General features: G+C 42.6%; 1 protein-coding gene across 8 annotated transcripts in view; it reads left to right on the forward strand.

Moving 5' to 3' along the window:
- ZBTB20 (zinc finger and BTB domain containing 20) overlaps positions 1-24,227 on the forward strand; it is a 519,668-nt gene that overhangs the window by 465,890 nt on the left and 29,551 nt on the right. For all 8 annotated transcript variants that reach the window (XM_055712470.1, XM_055712467.1, XM_055712471.1 and 5 more), the window contains one exon: positions 20,241-21,848. In XM_055712470.1, the coding sequence (XP_055568445.1) occupies positions 20,261-21,848 (1,588 nt within the window). In that variant the 5' untranslated portion in view covers positions 20,241-20,260. The remainder of the gene's footprint in view (positions 1-20,240; positions 21,849-24,227) is intronic.

Consider the following 24,227-nt stretch of genomic DNA (forward strand, 5'->3'; position numbering starts at 1 on the left):
TGCAACTGAATCTCTTTGTCTCTATTGATAGTTAAAAGAGTTATTCTTAGACAGTGGATGGTCCATCTGTGAAGGAATTTGTTCCAGACAAGGGAAAAGCAACATCTTTGCAAAGAGTTTCCGTGGCACTGGGAGGCAGGTTGGACAATCATTGGGAAAACTGCTGAGGTGATTTTTATGATTTTAGAGAACACCAAATTCTTGCAGAGACCTGAGATTCTGGTAGGGAATGAAAGTTGAGAAGGAAAGTGAGGCATGGATAATTTTTGAAAAATGCATGAAACAATCATTGGCAAGACATTGAGATGGGGGAGGACTTACTAAAGTTCTGTTTTAGCAAGCCTCCGTGGAGTTTTTGTGCATTAAAGAGAATACACTTGATAAACACTGTCGGTAATGGACCACATCTGAACGCTTTGTCCATACGTGCTCAAGTGACATGGCTGATTTGGTCCAATTCCAGCATTTTTTAGCTTTCACAGGATGGGGACTTAGAGGCAGTCTGTTTCTTTTTCTCCTGATTTTTGTAGCTTGATAGTCTTGCAGCATAATGGGGAAAGGCAGAGAGAGAACCTCACAAGGTTCCTGAACTCCACAGAGCATTGAGCGTGGATGCGGAAACTCGGTTTTCATTTTCTTGAGCAGCTAGAGGGACCCACCATTCCCTTCCCATGAATCGACAAATTTGATTTGCCTAGGGCTAATATAGAGGCTAGATGGATCTGAAGCTGGTTTGGCCTCAGCTTTATATTTTAGGTTTCCTGTGTTTCTCTTTGAGGTTCTGTGGCAGGAAGAGAATGGTTACATGCCTTTATGGTCTTCCCTCTGCCTCTGGAAATCTGTGGCTATGATTCCCTAGGGACTGCTCTGGAGCTTTCAAATGATCTCCACTCTCAGAGGGGAGGAGGGGGGCCCTGATTCTACCAGCTTCCTTCTTTTCTGAGGCTGGCAGTGTGTCAGTAGTAATTTGTCTGTATTTTTGCTGATCTATATATGGTGTGTGTTAGCTAATGCTGAATATTTTTAGGTTGTTTTAGGTGACCTAAGAGATTATGTATGTTTAGATATCTCTTTTAGATGATATAATAATAATAATAATGATACAGGCTTTTCTGTAGCAAGCTAAACAGAAAGCAAGGACATTCGTAGTTCTCAAACACTGCTGTCATGACACTTAATTATACTTTTGTCTTGCAGAACATTTGAAATTTTGTTTAGTAAATGCTTCTCTTTTTGACAGTCGTAAGTGGTTTCTATGTCCGGTAGGTTTGTATTTCTGTTTGTAAGATTATCAAAGAATTATCAGCCAGGAATGAATTGTGTTTTCACTGAAGCAGATACAGGTTGCTTGAATTGCATGGAGACAGGAGTACAGGTCTATAAAACTGTAAGCTGAGCTCACCCTGCCTCTGTTGAAAAAGCCATCACAAGACACTGAAGAATTGGTAGTATAAAATGTACTACCGATAGGAGCTGGTCTCTATATTCCTAATCAGTACACTAAGTGAGTTTTGTCAGGTTGGTCTCTCGGGCTTTTCTTCTCATGAGAAATGACTAATAGCATATGGTACTTCAGTTGTGAAGTCAGTGAGTATGTTTTCAGAAGTGACTGTGTGACTTTGGAGCTTAAGTTTCACTGATGCATAAATCACATTTATAACACATAGATGCTTTTGAAAATTTGTCTAATTATCGTAAATGTTGATTCTCTTATTTGATGACCCTGTAATACTGGCTTCATGCTAGATTGTCAGTTCTTGTGGTATTCAATACTTGTCTTACTGTTCTCCATTTAGAGAACTTTCAGTGATAACATGCTTAATTTCAGCTTTGGTTTAAAACAGCCTTTTTTTCATGATTTCAGGGGAGAACTTGAAGATATGTCCCCAGTGTATCTATTCTTTCTAAGTACCAGGGAGGAGGATAAGAAGTCTTACTGCTTTTTACAATTCCATAGCTTCCATTCTTAAGAATTTTGAGTGACTGAGTTGATAATACTGTGGTATTTGTGTTTGTAAGTCATGCTGCAGCCACTGAGACATACTGTAACTGTCCAGTAAGGTATCTGCAGTCTGTTTCTGAATTTACCTGTTCTTGTTTTCAGTCTGCCCCCACAGATTTTTTTTATTACCATTCTTTAAGTTATGAGTCTTCTAGTAAATCCTTCCTTTATACATTGGAAGAGTGGTGCAACTGCTTCACTCATGAAGTGAATGGCTGATGAATATTATACAACTATCTGCCACTGTTCAATGTATTAAGATGTTCTAGTACTCTTGTTGTTTGGGGGTTTTTTTGTTTGGTTGTGGGGTTTTTTTAGTAACAGTCTCCAGAACAGTGCTTTCCCCTTCTCCCCCTTGAGCTGGCTTACCTTTTTCCATCATCCTCCATTCTGAACATTAAAGCAATAATGTCAATTCCACTGCAGAATTTCTGTAACCTCTTCGATTACCTTTACTGCTTTCATAGTTCAGTAGTGTAGCTAACCCACTGAGTCTACTACTTGACTATTTAATCTATCAATCCACAAAATCTACAGCACTTCTTAGGTACAGGTCATTGCCCTGTAAGCTTTCTCTATCTGATGTGTTTAAATAATGTTTTATTACAGTATTTGTCTTTATACCTTCAGTAGTTTTTTTCTTCAAATTTCCTCTTCACCCTACCTAATCTTTGTTTTACATCTAGCCTGCCAGTTTATGCTCAGTTCTATTAGTGTCACTTGGGCATGATTTCTGTGTTTGGAAGGATACATTTTCAGCTTTAATGAACTCTTATACCTTGTTATTTAACCATTGTAGCATTTTCTACTTCCTCTTTTTTAGTTGTTGTTGTCCTTGGATATGGATATGGATTGTAGTAAGGTATTATTAAGGCCATCTTCCTGCTGATCTTATGGATTTTAATTCCTTATCTTTTCCTTTCAGACTCCTTCTGACTAACTTCCTCTACCTTTTTTTCTCCTTTTGTTGTTCCTCCTGAAGTTGCACATACCAAAACTGCCACTTTGTATGATCTGCTTGAAGGATGTCAAACATAATCATGCCAATCGTTGTTATTTCGTGTCTTAAACGCACATGCTACTGCTGTCATCTTCTCTGTCCTAATTAGATGAGAAGACTAAACCAAATGTACAGTTTCCCTATTACGGTCTGCAGAGGGACAGTTCATGTAGCAGAGTAAAACATAAAAGGTTTTCCAGTGTTTGACAGGTGACTCTTAATTGAAGGAAACGAAAGCAGCTACATCTCCTTTTGTCCTACTGTGTGTTGTTAAAACCCTGGGTAACTGAGTGCTTACATGTCTCTGTGTTAGTCCTTTGCATGCTATAGGGAGACACCTTCCAAGCTTTGAGAAACATTGACTGGTGCATCAGTTGCCTGGTTTGTTGCAACTATACAGCTCCTAAGTTAAGATGAAAAAATAGAGGTGATTACCTTCTGTTTCTTTTCACCACTGTCATCTGTCTAACATCGGAGCTTTTTGCTCTTTTCATCTAAGCTTCCATAGTCACTTTCTCCTCTTTGTCTTGTTTACTTATCACAGAATAGCCATATAGTCTTTGTGCTGTGATCCCACGCAATAACTTTAGAAGAAGGTAGGGCCAGAGCAGTATTCGAGTGAGAAAACCAAAACAATTCTTGTATTGTTCTCAGCTGAACAAAGAGAGCTCTTTCATTCAGAACATTTTTTAAGTGAAGCCTTAACATGGTACTGGGAGAGAACCTGAAACATAAAACCAAGGTACTGCTTAATACCACCTACTAGTGTTTATAAAGTGTGCTAGGGGATGTTGTGGGAGAAAATCATTGTATTTCCACAATAAATGTGGTGTTTGATCTACTCCATAGGTGAAAGTCAGTTGGAAGCCATCAGAGTGGCACTGGACTTCATTTGCATCAGGGTATTTGCCTCGCAGCCTGGTGCACAGCAGGCCACAGTGATTGTTCTGGTTGGCACTGTGCATTTAGGTTCCCAGGGATGCCAATTATTATTGTTTCTAGAGGGAATGCCATTGTGCCATCTTTTCATTTATATTTTCTGTGACTGTTTTCATTGCCCATGGAGTCATTTACAAGGCTAAAATAACATGAGATCTAGTCTCATGTATCTACCACTCAGGAACTGGAATACAAAGAGAATTCAAGATCTCTGGTTATTATGTCAGCACAAATAACTCCTCGAGGAATTGACTGCGCCTATCAAAAAAGGATAAACAAATCCTAGAACCCCTACTCATCCCAGCTTTGTTGCAGTAAACACTGAAAGGATCTCTGCCCGGCTGGGATGCGCAATATATACTCTGTATCAATCTGTGACATGTGGTGAAATGCTGCTTCTTGAAAGCTCACAAGAGAGAAGTAGTATAAATTAAGAGTAATCTCAAAACAGCTATTTTTGAGTTCTTACCCAGTGAAAATGTAAGTGTAGCAATATTGTGCATCTATTAGAAATCTTGAAAGGCTCTTTATAACTAGATGATAGGAGTGATAACGTGTAATTTATTGATGTTACACAGATAGAGAAAAAAACCACAGAGTAGCAATTTTTGTGTGAAAAGGGCTATGATAGAGGAAATAAAAACAGAGCAAGGGACTTCTCCCCACAGCTTCATGCCTGTGTGGGCAACAAAAATACTTTGTGCTTTGATCCTATGCTGTGTTTCAAAACAGGACATATTCCCTGTATTCAAAAGTAAAACTCCTAGATGCTATCTCTAATGTTTTTGGCTGAGTGGAAGGTAGAATGTGCCTGAAGGCAGACCTAAGTAATAACTCTCATGCACTGTATTAGTATCACCTGTTGGTGTTTGTATGCTTGTGTATACATGTAATGCCAGGGCCTTTTCCCTGGGCAGGGGACACACAAACCAAACATTGGAACTGGCAATATCCATTTAATGCTACAGATCCAACTGATGACATCAAGCCATCCATGAATGCTGTTTTCTTGTTTATTGCCTTCATTTATTAGTTCGAAGCATTCTGCCATGCTCTTCCTATCAAAACTAAGTAGGTGATTTTGGAAATAAGTCTGCTCCCAGGGATTACAGAGGTCTCAGTGAGGACAGAAATTTTCCCTGTGGCCTTCAGCGTCATAGACATGAGCATGTGCTGTTTCCCACTGATATTCAAATCTGAATTATAAGCAGGCCTGAACACTCATCCCATAAACTCAAAATAAAGAAACTACAGTCCAAAACAGTATGAATATCTAAGTTGAAATATTCACCAAAGCACCCAGTTGTACTACTTAACAATTACCCTTTCACTAATTGATGATAAAGATAAATGGAAAAAATAAGCAAATAAAATCTAGCATTTTCATGTGTTAGCTTTCCTCTACTCAGGGCTGAGACAGAGCCACTGGGAGAGAAAAGAATCTTTTTCCCAGCCTTGAGGACTGGCATTTACATATTTCTTGTCCCTTCCTCGTTTCTCCTATCAACCAGTAATTCTATGACCAGAACAAAAAAAGGTCTTTCTCTGGAAACATGGGCAGTATAAGCAGTGCTCTTCCACAGGCGACTGTCCCGCTAAAGTCAACCATCTGACTGCACCCTTTTCCTAACAGACTGCTACAAACACTCCCTGTAAAGAAGTCTGGCTTGAATAGAAACCTTCTAAACAGGTAATTATCTTAAGAGGTTTTAATCTATATTTTCCTTTTAACCAAAGCCCACAGGCTTTCAGGCTTACTGTATTTAACCACACTCAAACTGATAAGCTTTTCCTCCTTGTCTTTCTGCCTGGGGGAAAAAACCTAACAATGCAGGGCAAATGGGAAAGAGTTCATGGAATAGTAATTGTCTCTTTTGGAGACATGTTTTAATATATTTGCACCTATTATCCTTCTAATTCGTTCCTCCTCCAGACTCATCTCCCGCTTACAACCCCAGCCCCTTCTCCTCCCTGAACAATGCTTCTGAGAGAAGATGTGTTTATACAGTCCACCACAGTGAGATGAGGGAAAGCAATCCTTGTTCACTTTCCTTACAGATATTCAGTCTGGAATACACTGTTAGTATTTAATGAAAAACTCTTAAAGCAGGTGAAGGTATTCTTAATGACTACAGAAAGCTTTCAATCAGGACCATAGAACAGCAAAATAAATCACCTTGTTTGCCTACATTTTCCAAGAAGTTTATTCTTTTTCTTCCAACAAGTGTCCCCCTTATCTTTTTTTCAGTGGGGAGTGTTCACACCGTAATCTCATCTCCTCCCTGTTCAATGGCTCTCTTCTGCAGGTCCCCTAGTGCAGCATGCTCTCTGAGTAATGGCACCTGGCACTATGCAGGAAAACTAGCAAAAGATGCACCTAGATTTTTTAAAGAACAGAACTGCCTTAAACTTATATCCAGTTAAAACAGTTGGGCCAGCTGCTGGGGCTGGGCAGGTTAAGGCGTGAGCTCTCTGGGAAGAACCCAGCGTCGTTGGTACAGTTTTCATGTAGAACATGAAAATGTTCCCTACTGAAGAAGGGAGCACAGCCTCCTTTCTTCTCCTAGGAAATGGTGCCATCATGTGGCTACATTGTTTTTTCTGTTTCCAGTTACAAGAGGGCAATTGTACGGTTTTCTCCCTTTATGTTGGTTTTTTTTTTTTAAAAAAAAAAAAAAAAAAGTGCATTAAAATGCTATTTGGTCATCCTATCTTTTGGTAATGTAAATAGGTTATAGCTGGGCGGGGCACAGGAATTCACGTGCTTGTTAATGATATGGCCAGGCTGTTGAAATCCTCATTGATGCAGCTGTGATGACAGCTTTGGTGGTTCTTCTGTTAATGTAGTATGTGTTGCTTGGAGGTATTGTAGATCCCTACAGGAGCAGCATCCTCCATCAGTGTAATCCGTGTGTGCTAGGGATGCCTGATGGCATGGCGGTAGCAGCAGAGGGTCTGCAGACAAGGGCTGGGAGAGGAACTGAGAGAAACAGAGTGTGTGTATCTGTGTGCCAGTGTTTACATTGGAGGTATATTGGACTGGACCCCAAATATGTGCTTGGGAATAGAAATGGCTTTAGAGCATACCCTATTTACTCTGAAGTATCTTTGGAGTTCCTAAAACAGCAAGAATAGAAACTGGAGTGAAAGTGGGAAAAGTAAATACCCTGGGTAAAAATGGAGCATTTCTTTAACTTTAAAATAGCTGAATGTGCTGTAACACTTCAAAGCCCTTGGTCACCAGAACTAGTTGGAGCTAGTTTTACCTGTTGTTTTACACTTGTAAGTAGGATGCTTACCATAAAGAGGTAATAAGGAATTAAGGCACTAGAGTTAGTGTAAGAGGCAAGCTTTGTTTTTGTGAGCCTGGAGAACAACATTTGAAAAGACCTACGGAGTTAATTCTTCATCTTTCTGTAGCATTCTTTATGCAAGGAATGCAAAACAATTTGTCAAGATTAAGGTGGGCAGCCCTTCTGCAGAATTGAATGTGTGATGCTGTCCTTGTTCTGCATGTGAAGCAAACTGAGGCACAGACATTGCCCCTGCAGATTGTAGAGCAAATAGGATTAGTGCTGATGGGCTCCTGCCGCAGCCTTTCAGGGGAAGCATAGGAAGGTGATTCCCTGTCTGCTCCCCAAGCGTGAAGGCTGAAATAGAGGCTTTTAGGCTTGACATTGGGGATTTATGCCCACTGGATATAGAAGCAGTTTTACGTATAAAACACCTATGGTTTGGTCGTCAGTTTTATGTAAAATGAATATCTCCTCATTAGGTACATGCCAAAAAGGACAGGGCAATTAACTGAATAAATTGTCCATAGGAAATTTGCTGAACATTCTCTACTCTGCAGAAAAAGCCTGTCTCCTGCACAAAGTTTAAGCAAACTCTTTCTTATTAGCCATCTACTCGATATGTTTGCTCCTTGGAGAATAAGGTTGTGTTTGTCTGTGCATGCATTCCTGTCTTTCAAATAAATGTAGTTATTAGACTATGAAATTTAGAGAAGTTTGACAGCTTTCAGAAAGCAGTGATTCTTTCTTCCATAGAGTATTTTACTGACACATTAATAGATGTTGTGCTGGTAAAAATACAGTACTTCCTGTTAAATGTAGACTGCTACATATTTTGATTCTAACAACAATCTGGTAGGGTTAGGGCAATTCATGTAGTGTCATCTGGTGTTTGTTTTGGATAGATATTATAGAAGGAGATACTGATTTTCAAGATGTTCAAGCAGATGATTGGGTGAAAACTCCAGCAAACCTTTAAAGCAACAGAAAGCAAGGGCTGCTCCTGGTCAGATCTCCTGCTGAGGATACAAATGTTCTTCTGTGTTCCTGAAACTCCATACAAGCTTCTCCTCTTGCAGGCCCCTGTTCAGAATAAGGCCAAATATTCAGGAGAATCATCTGAGCAGGATTGGCTAAAGCAGCCTCTCTAGTATCATTGAGATATACCGAGAAGTCAGCTACTACCAAGTTGTCAGAGTTTGAATTCAAGTCACTTCCTTGAGTGGAAAAAATGTTGCTCTTCTAAATTTGGTCCCAGAGAGTTGGAACCTGATGCAGGACTAATTTTGTGTATGGAAACCCTAGAGAGGTAGGAATTTTTGCTCTGTTAATCCAGTTTTATTTTAGAGTAACTAACTTGAGAACAACAGAAAATAAAACTTCATTACTGGGGATAAGTCAGGTCACCGGAGCTGAAAAAAGCACCCATGGTTATGGTGCTAAGTTTGGAACAGGAGACACTAATCTATGGAAATGAGAAAACTTCCTATGGAAATTGTGGGGCTATAGTAGCTGTCATATATTGTGATGGAAATGCTGTATTGCCACTGAACTGTCGTGTTTATGCAAGAGCTGAGGTTTCCACTCCAAATTAAGGGTTCTTTGCTGAGACATGCCTTTCTTAAGGCTAATCTGTAGAGTTTTGTTTTGATAACAGGGCTTTGGTTGGTTGGTTTTATTTATTCTGTAAGGTCTTTAAAGAATATCATATATAAAGTGTCTAAGGCAACTGTTTCATTCACCTTTACTCAGAGTACTTTATCTGCTTTAGGGCACTGCATTTTAAGTGAAAGAAGGGCAAACTGGATAGAAGACAGAAGAAGATAAGAATGAGGAGAGTGCATATAACCAATGAGGTTGATTGGGAGACCTGAGTTTGTATTTTCTAGATGAGAAGGTCTAAAGAAGAAAAGTGAGGCGCCTTCCAGTATATGAGAGAGTGCTATAAAGAGGAAAGTGGTCAATAGTTCTCTGTGTCTGCTGTAGGAAAGGATGAGTAATTGGTTTCAAAGTTAAATAGTAGGAAAACTTTCTTGTTATATAGTAGACGGTGTGTCTGGGGAGGGAGTGGAAATCCCCCACATTGGGATTTTTTTTTTTTTTTTTTTTTCCAAAATGTTGGACACATTTCTGAAGAGATAGTGTAGGTGAACTGTTCCCACCATGAGGAAAAGGAGTAGACTAGGTGGCTGTCTGAAGAACCTAATGCATCTTTTTGATACAGCCAGGAGGCTGTGGTCATCCAACACTTGGTGTGAAGACTAAGGATTAGAGATTTCCAAAACTACATGTAGTAGAGGAAGAGTGTAAGTAGTAGATGATGATGCTTGTCTCCGGCAGCAACAGGTTTCTTAGGTTTGTGGCACTCCCAGAAACTAGTGGCTGGATCACAGATGCACAGCTCCAGGGGATTACAGATGCACAGCTCCAGGAGCAGGAAGAAAGCCTACCAATCCCAACTTCCACATCTTTGTCTTAGCCCAGGGTGTTCTCCCACCTGGGGAGGCATTTGTCATTTTCATGATAAGAATATAAAGTTACCATATTTATACAAGATAGAATGCCTCCAACTTTTCTACTGTCTCTTAAAGTGTGTATTCTTCTCAATGCAAGGCCTGAGAAGCTTGTCAGGAAGGCAAGCTAGGCAACAATATCAAGCTAGTTCTAGGTAATCTTGTCTAAGTATCAGTGAGATGGATTGCCAAACAATTTTCTAAATACTGCTGCAGAAATTTGAGGCAAAAACTCAGTCTGTATCTGTCTCAGCAAGCCTACTAAATCTCAGGGGTACAAGGCAATTATTCTCTTTGCCCCATAAGCATAAAAGCGAGATAGAGCCTTTGGGGTTCATTCTGCTAGTTATTCCTCTGAAAGACCACACAGTAAGTTTCCAAAAAGAGCTTGGATTCCAGCGTCCTAGGCGGTTTTGCTTCAGGTGAAGGCTATGCACTGAGCTACTACTGAGTTACAGTAGCTGTGGTGGTTTCATCAACACTGTGTTTCTAGAAATGGTAGTCATTAGTGTACCATGAGCTTTGAGATACTGTCATTTTAAAGGACACTAGAGAAAATAAAATTTTGTGATATCTTTCAGTTATGAGCGTTAACGCTGTAAGCATTGGCTTTGCAGAAAGGGACATCTAGTGGCTGTACAAAAAAACCCTTCCTAAACAGATTTTAAAATGGACAACATAGACATTTGTATGTGGCCTGCAGTCTTCAGTATTCCATACATCTTTGTAGCTCTACTACATCATGTATTTGCTGGGATCATTTTTTGTGGTTTTGGCAAACAAAAAAGTCACCTTTGCGGGCCATACGTTTCTAGCTTTAGGTAGGTTTATGTATGGTAGCTTTCACAAACAGAAAACTGCTTGATGTACCTACTGCTGCACTTCCACATTTTCTGTAGCATCTTCCAGCAGTCCACACTGCCCGCTGTTTCCTTCTGCCATTGCCTTCCCCTTTGGTACTGTACTTGGAGAGGTTGTCATTGTTATTGTCATGGTAAAATCTACTTTCTTGTGAATGCCCATAGCATAAAAGTCAGCGGGAGAGGTGGATGAGATTCAAGGAAACACTAATCTAAGCACTCAGTCATGTATTACACAACAAAAGTTTTTTCCTTTCCCATCCACGTTGTGCTCCTTCTTACTAGTTGAGGATGAATTCCATGCATGTTTCTGTGAATAGCGCGACAGTTTAATCGGTACATTTGCATATGGGCAAACCGAGCTTTTTTCAAAGTTGCACAGTAATATGTTTCACCTTTATGCCATGCCAGCTTCAAATTGCATCCCAGGAGGATTGCAAATGTGCATAATCTGTGCAATTGTCTGGGCTTTTTTTTTTCTTTTCTTTTTTTCCTGCTTTTTTAATTCCACTCCCCCTGCCCCCCCCCCCCCCCCTTTTTTTTTTTTGAACTGGCAAACGCCTATTCATTGCCCATCTGGGTAAGAATGGCCTTTGCATTTTCACACCCATTCTTTCCTATATGGTTTGTGAATACCCCTCCAATCAGAACTTGCTTCACAGAAAGGGGACAAAACCATTTTACTGGAGTTTCTCAGAATAAGTCCATTGGGATCTCTACATCATGTTTACTGGACAAAAAAAAAAAAAAAAAAGGGTTGGGGGGAGGCACTTAACAAAGACCACTTGAATTTCACAGAAAGGTTCCCACTGTCTCGAGTTTAAAAGAGTGGCAGGCCTGAGAAGAGCCCAAGACAGCAGTCTTTTTCCTGAGCCAGGCATTCTGTGCAGTGACGAGTAGGTGAGTGTGCGCGTGTGTAACTGGGTCTTGTGAAGAACTGACACACTTTCTGGCTTGTCCAAGGTCTAGTAGTCTTTGTCAGAATGTGGCATTTACTTTAGAATCAAACCTGCATTGGCAAGTCCACCTTTTATGGGGAACATCGCCTTTGGACTTCCAGCTTAGAACAACATACAGTAAGAAGCAACCACAAAACTTGGATCTGGGCAGTTTCCTGCAGAGAGGGAGAGTTGCTGCATGGGACAGTGGGTTTTGCTACAGACCAATCTCTGGAATTCGTTGAAGCTGCTTTTTTATACTGCTGTGGGTTGTGTAGACACTATTGCAAATTATTTGGTTGCCTGTACTTTGGATAGGTATGGTTTTCAGTGTTGAACATCAAGGAGGGTGGCCTAGAAGAAACATCCTCAAAATCTGTATTAGCTTTTTTACCTTTTGTTATGTGTCTGTTCCATCCACCCCACTTGTTTTATCCTTCAGGAGAAGTTTCAGTCATTTCTCAGTTGAGTAAGTGGTAGATGTTACAATTTCATTTGAAGTAGTAAAGAAATGAGGAGAGGATTTTTTTAAGGGATACCAACAGCAACCAAAACATACTCCGTGCCTTATATGAAGGGGCTCAATTGACTTTCAGACCAGTTCCTACACCACAAGGTGCATCCTCCATCAGTTCCTGTAGGAGAGCTATTCATATTACTCGCATAAATGCATACAAACCTCTTTTCTTTATCCTTGATTAACCCCACCTGGCTGTTTTCATCAAGTTAGCTAATGCCAGGTATGTTGTGGATACACAGCTCTTGCTTCCCGCAGGCAAGACCTGAGAAAGGCTACTGAAACTTCCATGAACCTTGCCCTTCCTCCTTTCTGTATGTGATTTATGGGTAAGTGGCAGAATTCATTTTCCCAAAAAGTCACCCAGTCTCATGGTACATATCACACCTTTCTGGAAGGGAGTTGTCCTGAGGATGCATTTTTCAGAGTTCCACTCACAACATCCATTTTAGCTGCTAAGGTACATAGGAACGAAACACATTTCTTTGCACCTGCCCAAGTCAAGGGACCTGTCCATAGCGTCTCTGTTACGTGTGGAATATTCCACCTTGTGCATGTGCAAGGCAGGATTTTGGTTTACTGAGTTAGGCTGCTGCATATTTCTTATTATCAAATGCCTCATTTGACAAAGCAGAGCATAAACTAAAGTCATTCCCTTTTCCAGAAGCACATCTTAAAGACATGTTTGTGTGAAAAGGGAGCCCTAGGGTCAAACCGAGGAAAGATTTCTAGCATACTGATAGTCAGCTACTCAAAGTGTAAGAGACTGTGCCGGTGAGACCCACCATCGCCACAGCAGATGTGTTGTCTCAACATTGCTATGGCAGGAAACTCATGCCATCACCACAGTGAATGATCTATACATTGTTAAGGCAGGACGATAATACCACTGCCACAGAAGAGATTTAAGGCAGGAAGATAACACACTGCCACTGCAGAGATTTATCTATACATTGTTAAAGGAGGAAACCGACTGACGCCATGGAGCAACAGGGAGGCTGATCCTGCAAAACTTAACCAAACCCCTGTGCGTGTGCCCAGACCTGGGGTCGGGGGGATCAAGGTGCCTGGAGGCCCCTGGGGAATGTTGGGCACATACACCATTGCCGGGTGGGAGGTGTGGTTAAGAGAACAGCTTGTAACAGCTCTATAAAAAATTGAACCAACTAACATCGGACGGAACGTTCCCCTGCCAGACTTGGAAACGAATCGGACTGTCAGGATGCCACAGCTCTGGGGTGGTAGCTATTGCTGTGAATTCTTTCCTTTCTTTCTTTCCTTCCTTTTTATCTCTTGCTCTCTCTCCCTTTGCATTCGCAGATTTATTGTTGGGCAAATAAAGTTCCTTGGCTCTTGACTCTGTTTTGAGTCTTAATTCTGTTCCCGAGAATACAAACAACCACGCTCCGGTCTCAGAGTGGCATGTGACATTTTAATTGATATCACGGACAGGATTCTCGGTGACACAGAAAGTGCCAGGTTCTTTATGAGAGACTCGTGTGTGTGTGTGTGTGTGTGTGTGTGTGTGTGTGCCTGAGATGTACGAAGTGAGTGCAGAGTCTGTATGAGGAAAACAGCCGGAGAAGGACAAAGTGATAGAATTGAACAAGAGACGAGTCTCTAAAAAAGTTTAAAAGTGTGACCTCCTGAGAGTGATGGGGGGTGGGGTGGGGTGTGTAGTAGTAGAGAATTTACAGTGACACCCTCTCAAGATGAAATAACCCCTCTTTGGTGAAATGTGTGCCCACACTTCTACAGATGTTTGTGATGTTTCCCCCACTGAAGTGTGGGGTGGAGATTTATATAAACTGGATAACTTACTGGGAACCTATTTATATAAACTGGATAACTTACTGGGAACCTATCATCTCACCCCAAGGGCGAGAATGGGCAAAAAATCACTGGTTCCAACTGCAGAGTATAGTGGATAGGATCATGATATTGCAGAAGGAGGCTAAAGTTAAACCTGGGAAGGGGAAATCCATAATTTGTGCAGTTTTAGGAGCAAGTTTGGCAGCAGCCATGTAAGATAGGAGGCAGAGATTGTGTCAAGATGATGTCGTGGTAGATTCCTTGAAACACTGTGAGAGCAGTTAGAAGAGACCAAACAGCTATTAAAGCAGAAGAGAAACCAGAATGCTTTGTTAAAAGAAACATTAAGGGAAGAATTGTGGAAAGAAAGAGACTCATTTGGGGAGGTGGAGTCGAAGTTAACAGAGAAAGGGATTAGACAAATATATCCCCAGGGGGATTTACAGAGCCAAAAGAGGCAGCAGAAAACCCTCCTCACATGCATCCCCTAGTTAAGACTGAGTATTTATATGAGACAGACGACACTTGTCCCCGAATTGTTACTAAAGACACGACTGAGTTAGCAAAATTAAGGAAGGATTTTGCAAGGACTCCAAAGGAATCCAAAACGGAGTATGTTTGGAAAGTGTCCTTGTCAGGAGGAGATGGGATTGCGTTGTCAGAGAAGGAAGCAGAAGGATACTGGGGCCCAGGTGTGTTTTTAACTACTGGCAGCCGTCAGGCCCTATGGTCATTAACACAGAGGGCAGCGTACTGGGCCGGGGGACTGAACCCTTTGGAAGGGGAGACCCCCTAGCCATAACAGGTACGGTGGGTCAGCTGGTAGAAAGTGTACAAAGGGCAGCTTGTCTGCACACGATGTATGACAGGAGGCTTGAATCTCGCCAGGGCTCTCCCATGATGACGCCTGTGGACCCAGAAGGGATGACTCCTCTAATTCGAGGACTTCCTGATTCTTTAAAACCCATTGGGATCCAGCTACAGGGGAAGATACAAAATACTCCCATATCAGACAGAGTTACATGGGGGGAAGTTGTCCAAGAGCTAATTAACTTTGGGAGAAAATATGGTCCCGTTGGTGGATCCTGGCAAAGACCTGAAGCAAGAGCCATATGAACTGCGGGAAAAGCTGAGGGACAGTTAGCACAGGCTCAGAGAAGTTAGAATTCTAAATCGGTCCAATTTACTGATCCTGGGGGAGGGAGACCCCTAAGCCGACAGGAGTGGTGGCATCTGGAGCTCCAGAGAAGTATTCCCCGGGATCTAATGGATGGGCTTCGGACCCAGAAATTGGAGAATTTCCGCTATGGTCAGGGCACAAAGTTAGTTTTGAGCCAACCCCTAGTGCCCCGCCATCAATAGGCATCGGGGGAAAAGCTGATGAAGTAAAGAGGGCGATGGGAAACTAGATCCTCCATCCCCTGAAGGTGGGGGAGAAACCGGAGGGTGGGTGTTTATTAGGCAACTCACCTGAAATTTGAGAGGAGATTTAATGACTACAGTAGCTGTAGGAACACAGAAAAAAACAGTAACCTTTTTAATTGACACAGGAGCACAAATCACTGCACTGATGCAGAGTGAGGCGGGGCAATGTGGAATTTTGACTTTGTCTGAAAATCTAATTGTCTTAAATGCTTTAGGGAGAACTCAATCAGTACCTATGGCCTTGGTAACATTATGGATGCCTGGGGAGGAAGACCCAGTTAACACCAAGGTTGCAATAGGCCCTTTTCCGACAAATCTTTGGGGCATAGATATATTGAAGGGCAGACAGTGGTATGATACCCAGGGGAATTCATGGTGCTTTGGCATTCCTCAGATGAAACGGCCTGGGCAGAAGTGCGCCTGTTGCAAGCAGCACCTACCCTCCCCTCTTCCAGGATGACTAATGTGAAACCCTATCTCTTGCTCGGGAGAAAGGGGCTCGGGAGAGGATAGCTCCTGTGATTGAGGATCTTAAACAACAGGGCATTTTAACATTCACCCACTCCCCATACAATTCCCCAGTGTGGCCAGTTTGTAAATCAAATGGGAAGTGAAGACTGACTGTAGATTATTGTCCACTTAATGCAGACAGTGGTCCCTTGACAGCAGCGGTGCCTAATAGAGCTGAGCTCATCTCACTCGTTCAGGAACAGGCTCATCCAGTGATGGCCACAATTGATGTGGAAGATGTTTGCCATGGTTCCCCTGCAAGAAGAGGACCATGATCATTTTGCTTTCACATAGGAGGGACAACAGTATACCTTTACTTGTCTCCCTCAGGGATATAAACATTCTCCCACCTTAGCACATCATGCTTTGGCACAAGAATTAGCCCAAATTCTCCCAGAACCGGGACTTAGAGTTTATCGATACATCAATGATGTTTTGATAGGAGGGGATCAAATTATTCCAGTACAGGTAACACAAGGAAAGATTATACAGCACTTAGAGTCTCCGGGACTCCAGATACCAGAGGAAAAAATACAAACTGCTCCAAATGAAGTGAAATTTTTAGGGATAGGTGGAGAGGAGGTTCAGCCTGTATTCCTCAGGACACCCTCTCAACACTACAGCAGGTAAAAATTCCAGAAAATAAAAAGGAGCTGCAACATGCCTTAGGCTTATTGGTCTTCTGGAGAAAACACATCCCAGACTTTGCACGGCCTTTATATGACCTGCTGAGAAAAGGAGCAGCTTGGGAATGGGCTTCAGCCCACGATGAAGTGTTACAGCTTTCGGTGTTTGAAGCAAACACCCACCAGGCTTTGGGCCCTATTCACCCCACTGACCCTGTCCAGATTGAGTGGGGGTTTGCACACTCAGGATTGTCCATTCATCTTTGGCAAAAAGGACCAGAAGGTCCTACCTGCCTGATGGGATTTTATTCCAGGAGCTTGAAGGATGCTGAGAGATGATACTCCAATTGGGAAAAAGGATTGTTTATAGTGAGTGTTGCTCTCAGAGAAGCAGAGCGAACCATATGCCAACAGCCTCTAATTTTAAGGGACCTTTTAAGGGAATTAAACCTGTGTTAGCAGGAACTGCCCCCCCCCCCCCCCCCCGGACAGGGATAGCCCAAAGAGATACTGTGAGAAAATGGTATGCTAAGATTGAACGTTATTGTAGTGTTTTTACTGTCACTGAAGGCACCCCATAACAGTTAAATATCCAAGAAGAAGTAGCAAATCCCCAGGAGAAGGTTACCCCTCCCCTGTCTGTGGCAAAAATTGGTAAAAATCACTCCTGCTTTTTCGGAGGAGTTGTAGAATGTGTAGTTTACTGATGCCTCTGCTAAGAGAGAGGGTAAACAATGGAGATACCGAGCTGTAGCTATTAATGTAGATGCTAACAGGGGAATCATTACCGAAGGTGAGGGCAGTGCTCAAGTGGGAGAGTTAGTGGCAGTGTGGAGTGTGTTTAATAGCGAGGAAGGGGCTAAGACTCCAGTGTACATTTACACTGACTCGTTTGCATTGTTCAAAGGATGCACAGAATAGCTCCCTTTTTGGGAACAGAATAACTGGGAAGTAAACCGAGTGCCAGTGTGGCAAAAGGAGAAGTGGCAAAAAATCTTGGATATTGCCAAACGTGGGGATGTTGCGGTAGCATGGGTGCCGTCTCACCAGGAAAGGGCACTCTGGCAGGTGAATGGAATAATAGGGCAGATGAGCTGGCCAGAATTGCCCCTTTGCAGCAGGAAAATAAAACTGGGGAAATTTGGGACAGACTTTTGGAATGACAACACATTAAGTGTGGTCATACAGGGTCTAATGGTTTATACAAAGAGGCACATGCCAGAGGTTGGCCTGTCACTCGGGAATCTTGCAAAACCTGTATTTCAGCTTGTGAACGATGCAGACTTCTACTAGAGAGACACACCATGGAAGATTCCCCCCTTCATTTGAGAGATAAAAAGTATCTCTGGGAAACTTGGCAGATAGATTATATTGTCTCTCTGTCTCTCGCTCTCTCTCCCTTTGCATTCGCAGATTTATTGTTGGGCAAATAAAGTTCCTTGGCTCTTGACTCCGTTTTGAGTCTTAATTCTGTTCCCGAGAATACAAACAGAACCGCGCTCCGGTCTCAGACCGGCATGCGACATCAAAGGGAGATGCAGATAAGTGGGTAGCTGCGCAATCACTTGCCATGGCCTACAGGAGGTCTTGAAAAGAGGTATCATCTATTTATTGTTAATTGTCTATCCTTCTGTTTCCCCACCAGTTCAAAGTTTTTACCAAGTTCTTTTCCTTTCAGATCAAGGATTCTGACTTTTTATATGAACGCATTTTGAATCCTTGTGTGATCTGACATGTTGGGAAGGGAACTGGAACTGCCCTGGAAGCCTCTGGAGAATGACTGTATCTGGAAGGAGGAGGAATACATCTCTTCTGTACATTATTTTGTGTAATAATAGTTGCAGTGCCCCTGAAGGAGAGTCTTCCAGTTTCTAAGATGCTTTTCCAGTCCTATGGTCAGTCTCATCAGAGGAGGAAACTCAGGTTCCCGGCAGAGTTTATGAACAAGAGAGATGTAATTCACAACCTCCATGATACTGTTAGTGGTTTCCTCCTTGTTTCTGCTAATATGAGCATCCCCCCCAGTGCTCTAATCTTTGATGGAAATTAGTACCCTTCTGATACTGGCTGGTTTACATCTGTTAAACATGAGACTTCTTCAGACAGCTTGGGCCCATCAGGATTTCTGGTTCCTGAGCTTTGTGCTTCCCTTTTATCTTCAACTACTTCAGAGAATTAAAATATCACCTGTGTCCAATGTAGATTCTCTTTGAACCGCCAGAATAGAGGGTGCTTGAGATGTCAGGAGTGGAGAAATGAGAAGGGAAAGGCAGAGCAGGGAGGATGCTACATCTTCCTGCAGATTGCAGTGAGTGGCGTTCTCCTGCCTGTGTATGAGGTGTAAAGCACCCTTTAGGCTGGAGCAGAGGGACTTTGTTGGGCTAAAAGGCATGTGTATGAAACCGCTTTCAATGCTGTTTATTTGCTCTGTATATTTCTGTTAAAATACACCGTGACAATAAGGTAGTTTAATCTACTCATGCTTCTCTACCAGATTTCACTTTTGGATTCTCACACATTAAAAAATAATTGTGGCAGGAGGGGTTGTAGCTTTGCTAGGAATATTCGAGACAAAATGCCTGTAATACTACTGGTGATTTTGTGCTACTTCTCTCTGCATGCTTTTCTGGGAACCAAGGTGTTGCATGCACTACAAATGCTAAGAGAAACATATTAACAATAATATTTTATTTGTTTATCCCTCAAAGGGCAGTTGGTTTTTTGTAGTTACAAGATGAAACCATAGGTTTTGCCCATCAAAATCTAGATAGACAAAACATGAGTAAAGAACAGGGAAGGAAATGAAAAAGCATTAAAAGTGAAGCAAGCAAGATGGAGATAGGGAAAAGTGGATTGAGAGATTAAGAAGTTACTTTCTAGTCACTTGTAAAAGTTTATTTTGAAGGATATGTTGGCTCGGTACTGGAATTGGCTAGGTGCTTTTCTAAACTGTTCTCTATTTAGGTTATTCAGCCAAACTAAGGCAAAGTCTTCCATAGAGTAAATGTCTGTAATTTTCCAGTTTCTGTCAAGTAAATAACAGCAGGAGAACATTTGTTTTTATATGATGGCATTCTGGTGCCAGTCAGAACTTGGGATATGCTAAAAATGAAGGGGACAGCTCATGTTAACTTTTTGCTTTGGGTTCTTACAGAGGACTGTTTGTCACTATTGGGTAGCAAATGTTCTAAACCACAACCCCAGACAAAACTGCGCGTGGGATTTTAGGAACATTTACAGCCTAAATCTTGAACCAGATTTGGATTTTACAAAGTGACTGCCAGTTTTTTTGATACAAGTAACTGTGCTGTAAAACAGTATCCAAACTTAAAAAACCAATCTAGAAAGAAATTATGTTTTCATACAGACTCTTTACATTAACAACTTGGTGTAAAGGGTCATTAAAGTAAGAATCTGATTTTTTCTGGCATGGGTCCACATCTGAACAGCCTAAAATCCAGCTTTAATCCATGTGCTCAGTGTTTACAATTGGCTGGCTCTAGGCTTCTTTAAGCCAGATAAACTGATAGGAAGTCCAAGGCTCAGGAATGTGGTTGGAATTTAGGCCCAGCTACACCTGTCTTTGTCTGCTTTTCAGAACTTGAGCTTCTGCAAATGAGTAGCAAATTTTACTTCTAGCCTTACAGAGATGGTGTCTTCTTATCTGTGCCTTTTTATGTGATTTTTACAGTATAATCTCTTTCCTTTACCCAGTGGTCAGGCACCTTCACCAATGCCCTTGACTGTGGCTCTGCAGAGGACAAGACTCAATCTTTTCTTTTTTTTGTCACCCGCTTTGCTACAGGTAACATCAGTTGCAAGGGGATGACAGAGCGCATTCATAGCATCAACCTTCACAACTTCAGCAATTCCGTGCTCGAGACCCTCAACGAGCAGCGCAACCGTGGCCACTTCTGTGACGTGACGGTCCGCATCCACGGGAGCATGCTGCGCGCCCACCGTTGTGTGCTGGCGGCTGGCAGCCCCTTCTTCCAGGACAAGCTGCTGCTGGGCTACAGCGACATCGAGATCCCCTCAGTGGTGTCAGTCCAGTCTGTACAAAAGCTCATTGACTTCATGTACAGTGGGGTGCTGCGGGTCTCACAGTCAGAGGCCCTCCAAATCCTCACAGCTGCCAGCATCCTGCAGATCAAGACTGTGATTGATGAGTGCACAAGGATTGTCTCGCAAAATGTGGGAGAGGTCTACCCGGTGATTCAGGATTCTGGCCAGGAGACACCCAGGGGAACACCCGAATCAGGCACCTCGGGGCAGAGCACTGACACAGAGTCTGGCTACCTGCAGAGCCATTCGCAGCACAGTGTGGACAGGATCTATTCGGCCCTCTATGCCTGTTCCATGCAAAATGGCAGTGGGGAGCGCTCCTTTTACAGTGGAGCTGTGGTCAGCCACCATGAAACAGCCTTGGGGCTCCCCAGGGACCATCACATGGAAGACCCCAGCTGGATTACCCGGATCCATGAACGGTCACAACAGATGGAGCGGTACCTTTCCACCACTCCAGAGACCACACACTGCCGCAAGCAACCACGCCCTGTCCGAATTCAAACCCTCATGGGCAACATCCATATTAAGCAGGAGATGGAGGATGACTATGACTACTATGGCCAACAGAGGGTGCAGATCCTCGAGCGCAATGAGTCTGAGGAATGCACTGAGGACACTGACCAAGCAGAAGGCACTGAGAGTGAGCCTAAAGGGGAGAGTTTTGACTCGGGAGTCAGTTCCTCCATTGGCACTGAGCCCGATTCCATGGAGCAGCAGTTTATGGCTGGTCTGGGCCGGGATGGGCAGCAAGAACCTTCTCAAGCAGATCAAAATGACGTCCCCGCTGATGGCACTCAGCCGCAGCCGCAGCAGCAGCATGTAGATGCCAACTCTTCCTCGCCAGAGAGAAGCAATGACGTTGAAATGGACAGCAAAGTGCTCACAGTCAATAACAGCACCGAAAAGGGGGCTCTGCAGCCTTCTGTCAACACAACTGTTGCCCAACCATTGCCAACCACACAGATCTACTTACGCCAGACAGAAACCCTCACCAGCAATCTGAGGATGCCACTGACCCTGACCAGCAACACTCAGGTCATTGGCACAGCTGGCAACACCTACCTGCCTGCCCTTTTCACCACACAGTCTGCTGGCAGTGGCCCTAAGCCTTTTCTCTTCAGCCTGCCCCAGCCTTTAGCTGGCCAACAGACACAGTTTGTGACAGTGTCCCAGCCTGGCCTGTCAACCTTTACTGCCCAGCTGCCAGCCCCACAGCCCTTGGCCCCATCTGCGGGTCACAGCACAGCAGGTGGGCAAGGCGAAAAAAAGCCTTACGAGTGCACTCTGTGTAACAAGACTTTCACCGCCAAACAGAACTACGTCAAGCACATGTTTGTACACACAGGTAAGAGTATGTCCCTTTGGCTTATACACGAAGCCCGAGAAAGTCCTTGGCAAACACGGACTTAGATTCTGTTTCCCAACCTGCCAGCCCCCAGCACAAACAGGAGGGAGCTGGTATCACTGAACATTTTCCAAGCTTACTGCATTGAAGTTGAGCCTCTGCAGAAAAATATAGGTCTCTTACAGGGGCCTGACTGTGCATAGTGCAGAAACAAGCTCATTTTTCTTGGAGTACAATGTGTCCTGCACCCATCCAAGGAAATGGTAAGCATGCATTGTCCTCTGCAGGCTGTCCAGGCAACACTAAGTGGAAGTAGCATGAGGAAACTTTAATAAGTCATTAAAGAAAAACTAAGAAGGGGCTTCCCCCTGTAAGTTTTACAGCTACAGGGGTTTAAGCTCAAGTGATGATGATTGGCATGAGTTCAGGGCAAGTTCATTCCTGGTGGACTTGCAGCAGTAGATCCAGGCCTGGATGTTGCACACACTGCCACATATTTTCTAAATCTCACATATTGCTGTAAGAAAGTAAATTCTGAGTTTTTTCAAGAAGTTTTACTGTACTTCACTGAAGCTGATTGCTCTAACTCCCTGTCTCTTGGCAAGTCAGGTGTTTCACTAGCTGTGAGTACAAAAACCCAGAGACAGAACAGAACATCATCCTTTTTGTTTAAAAATGCAATTGCTTTTGAGACAATATAGGTAACCATATTTACTACTGAGCCAAAACTGCCTTTTCTGGCTTTGACAAGTTATAACACTTCAAAGCAAGGAGATAGGTGTATCTTATATGGAGAAGCTATCCTGGGTTCAGGACTAAATTTTGCTTGCTTTAGCCCTTGGCTCATTCTGACATTGGAGAGAAATTCTAGTTTAGAGAAAGAGTAAATATTTCTCTCACAAAGCAGTGGTTTTGTTAATGTCAGATCTTAAAATAAATGCTGGGTTTGTGATACATGGAGTAGAACCTGGAGAAATTGCCCAAGGTATGGGAGGAATGTAAGTCATGCCTCCCCATTGTATCCAATAGATTTCACTTCTGTATGCATATGTAAACTTTTAACTTCTATTTACCTATAATTATCAGATAAATGAACAATTCCTCTAGACGTCTAAGGCAGACGTACATATACAAAACGGTCAACTTCTCAGGACTGGTACAAAATGTGTGATTGCAAGGACCAAGAATCCTGAATCCCGGGATTATCCTCTGTGTCTGTTTACGCTCTCCATCCTTCTGTTGTGGATGATGATACTATGTAGAAAGTGTTGTGTTATTCAGAAAAAACATCCCTTTCAGAGCACAGTCAAATATATCTGCCTACATCCTTGTTCTAAAAGCTACAAATGCTTTTTTCACAAGTAAATTAACTGAGATTAGGTGCTTTATTTCCCCCACCCTAACTGTGCACTGCATTTGATATTTGGAGTCAGATAAAGAATAATAGTGGGAGACCTGACCTAAAATATTTCTAGCTACTACACATAAAGTCAACCAAGGAAATTGATAGTCATCTCCAATCACAAATTAATATTTTTATTGTCTGAGAATGCCCAAAATAATGAACTGTGGTGGCAAGGAGAGATTTGGGTAGATAAATTATTTCGAAGTTCATTTAGGAACAAACTGGCTTCTGGAGTGTCTGGGAGGATAATTACACCTTAGCCAACAGAGGGCACGGCTTCAGAAAACTCTTCTGAAAATCAGAGAAGCATGTCTACCTTGTCTAGTGCTGGACAGGATCATTATGAAAACTGAGAAGAGACAGCTTTTCCCACTTCCAGATTTTCCTCAGCCCTGTTAAGTCAGGCAAAGTGGCTCTGGAAAGGATCCATGGAAAAAGGGAAAGATTTGGGAGCTGCAAATGTTTGAATTCGACTTGTTTGGAGGGCTCACAGGAGAAGCCATGGAGGAATCTAATCATAAACCAGAATTCAACAGCCTAAAGTCCCCCCAACAGCTGTGCTTCCAAAAACTACATGTTGATGTAGCTTTCGCAATGGAAACCTACCTCCCTTTCTTCTTTCACATGGACACAGACATACTAGAGATGGATATTTTTCCACGGTCCCTGCAGACTGGCTTTAATGTATCCCACAATGTTGTTCTCCCAGACATGCAACATTGTGGAAATACAGTGCTAGAATGCATGCAGTGTCCGTGCATCTTATAAACCATCATTGCCTTCTCCTACATACCACGCTGTGATTAATATTCGGTAACTGTCCCACATAGCTGTCTAAAACCAGTCAAATTTGAAATGAAGAACCAGAAGGAGGAACATGCACATTTAATTCACTAAGCAAAGTTTTCTCTGACTTCAAGATGAAGAATCGTGGGAATAAAGAATCTCACGTAGGAAGCACATACATTTGCATA

This window comes from Falco cherrug, chromosome 5 (genome assembly GCF_023634085.1).
Source record: "Falco cherrug isolate bFalChe1 chromosome 5, bFalChe1.pri, whole genome shotgun sequence".
NCBI lineage: Eukaryota > Metazoa > Chordata > Aves > Falconiformes > Falconidae > Falco > Falco cherrug.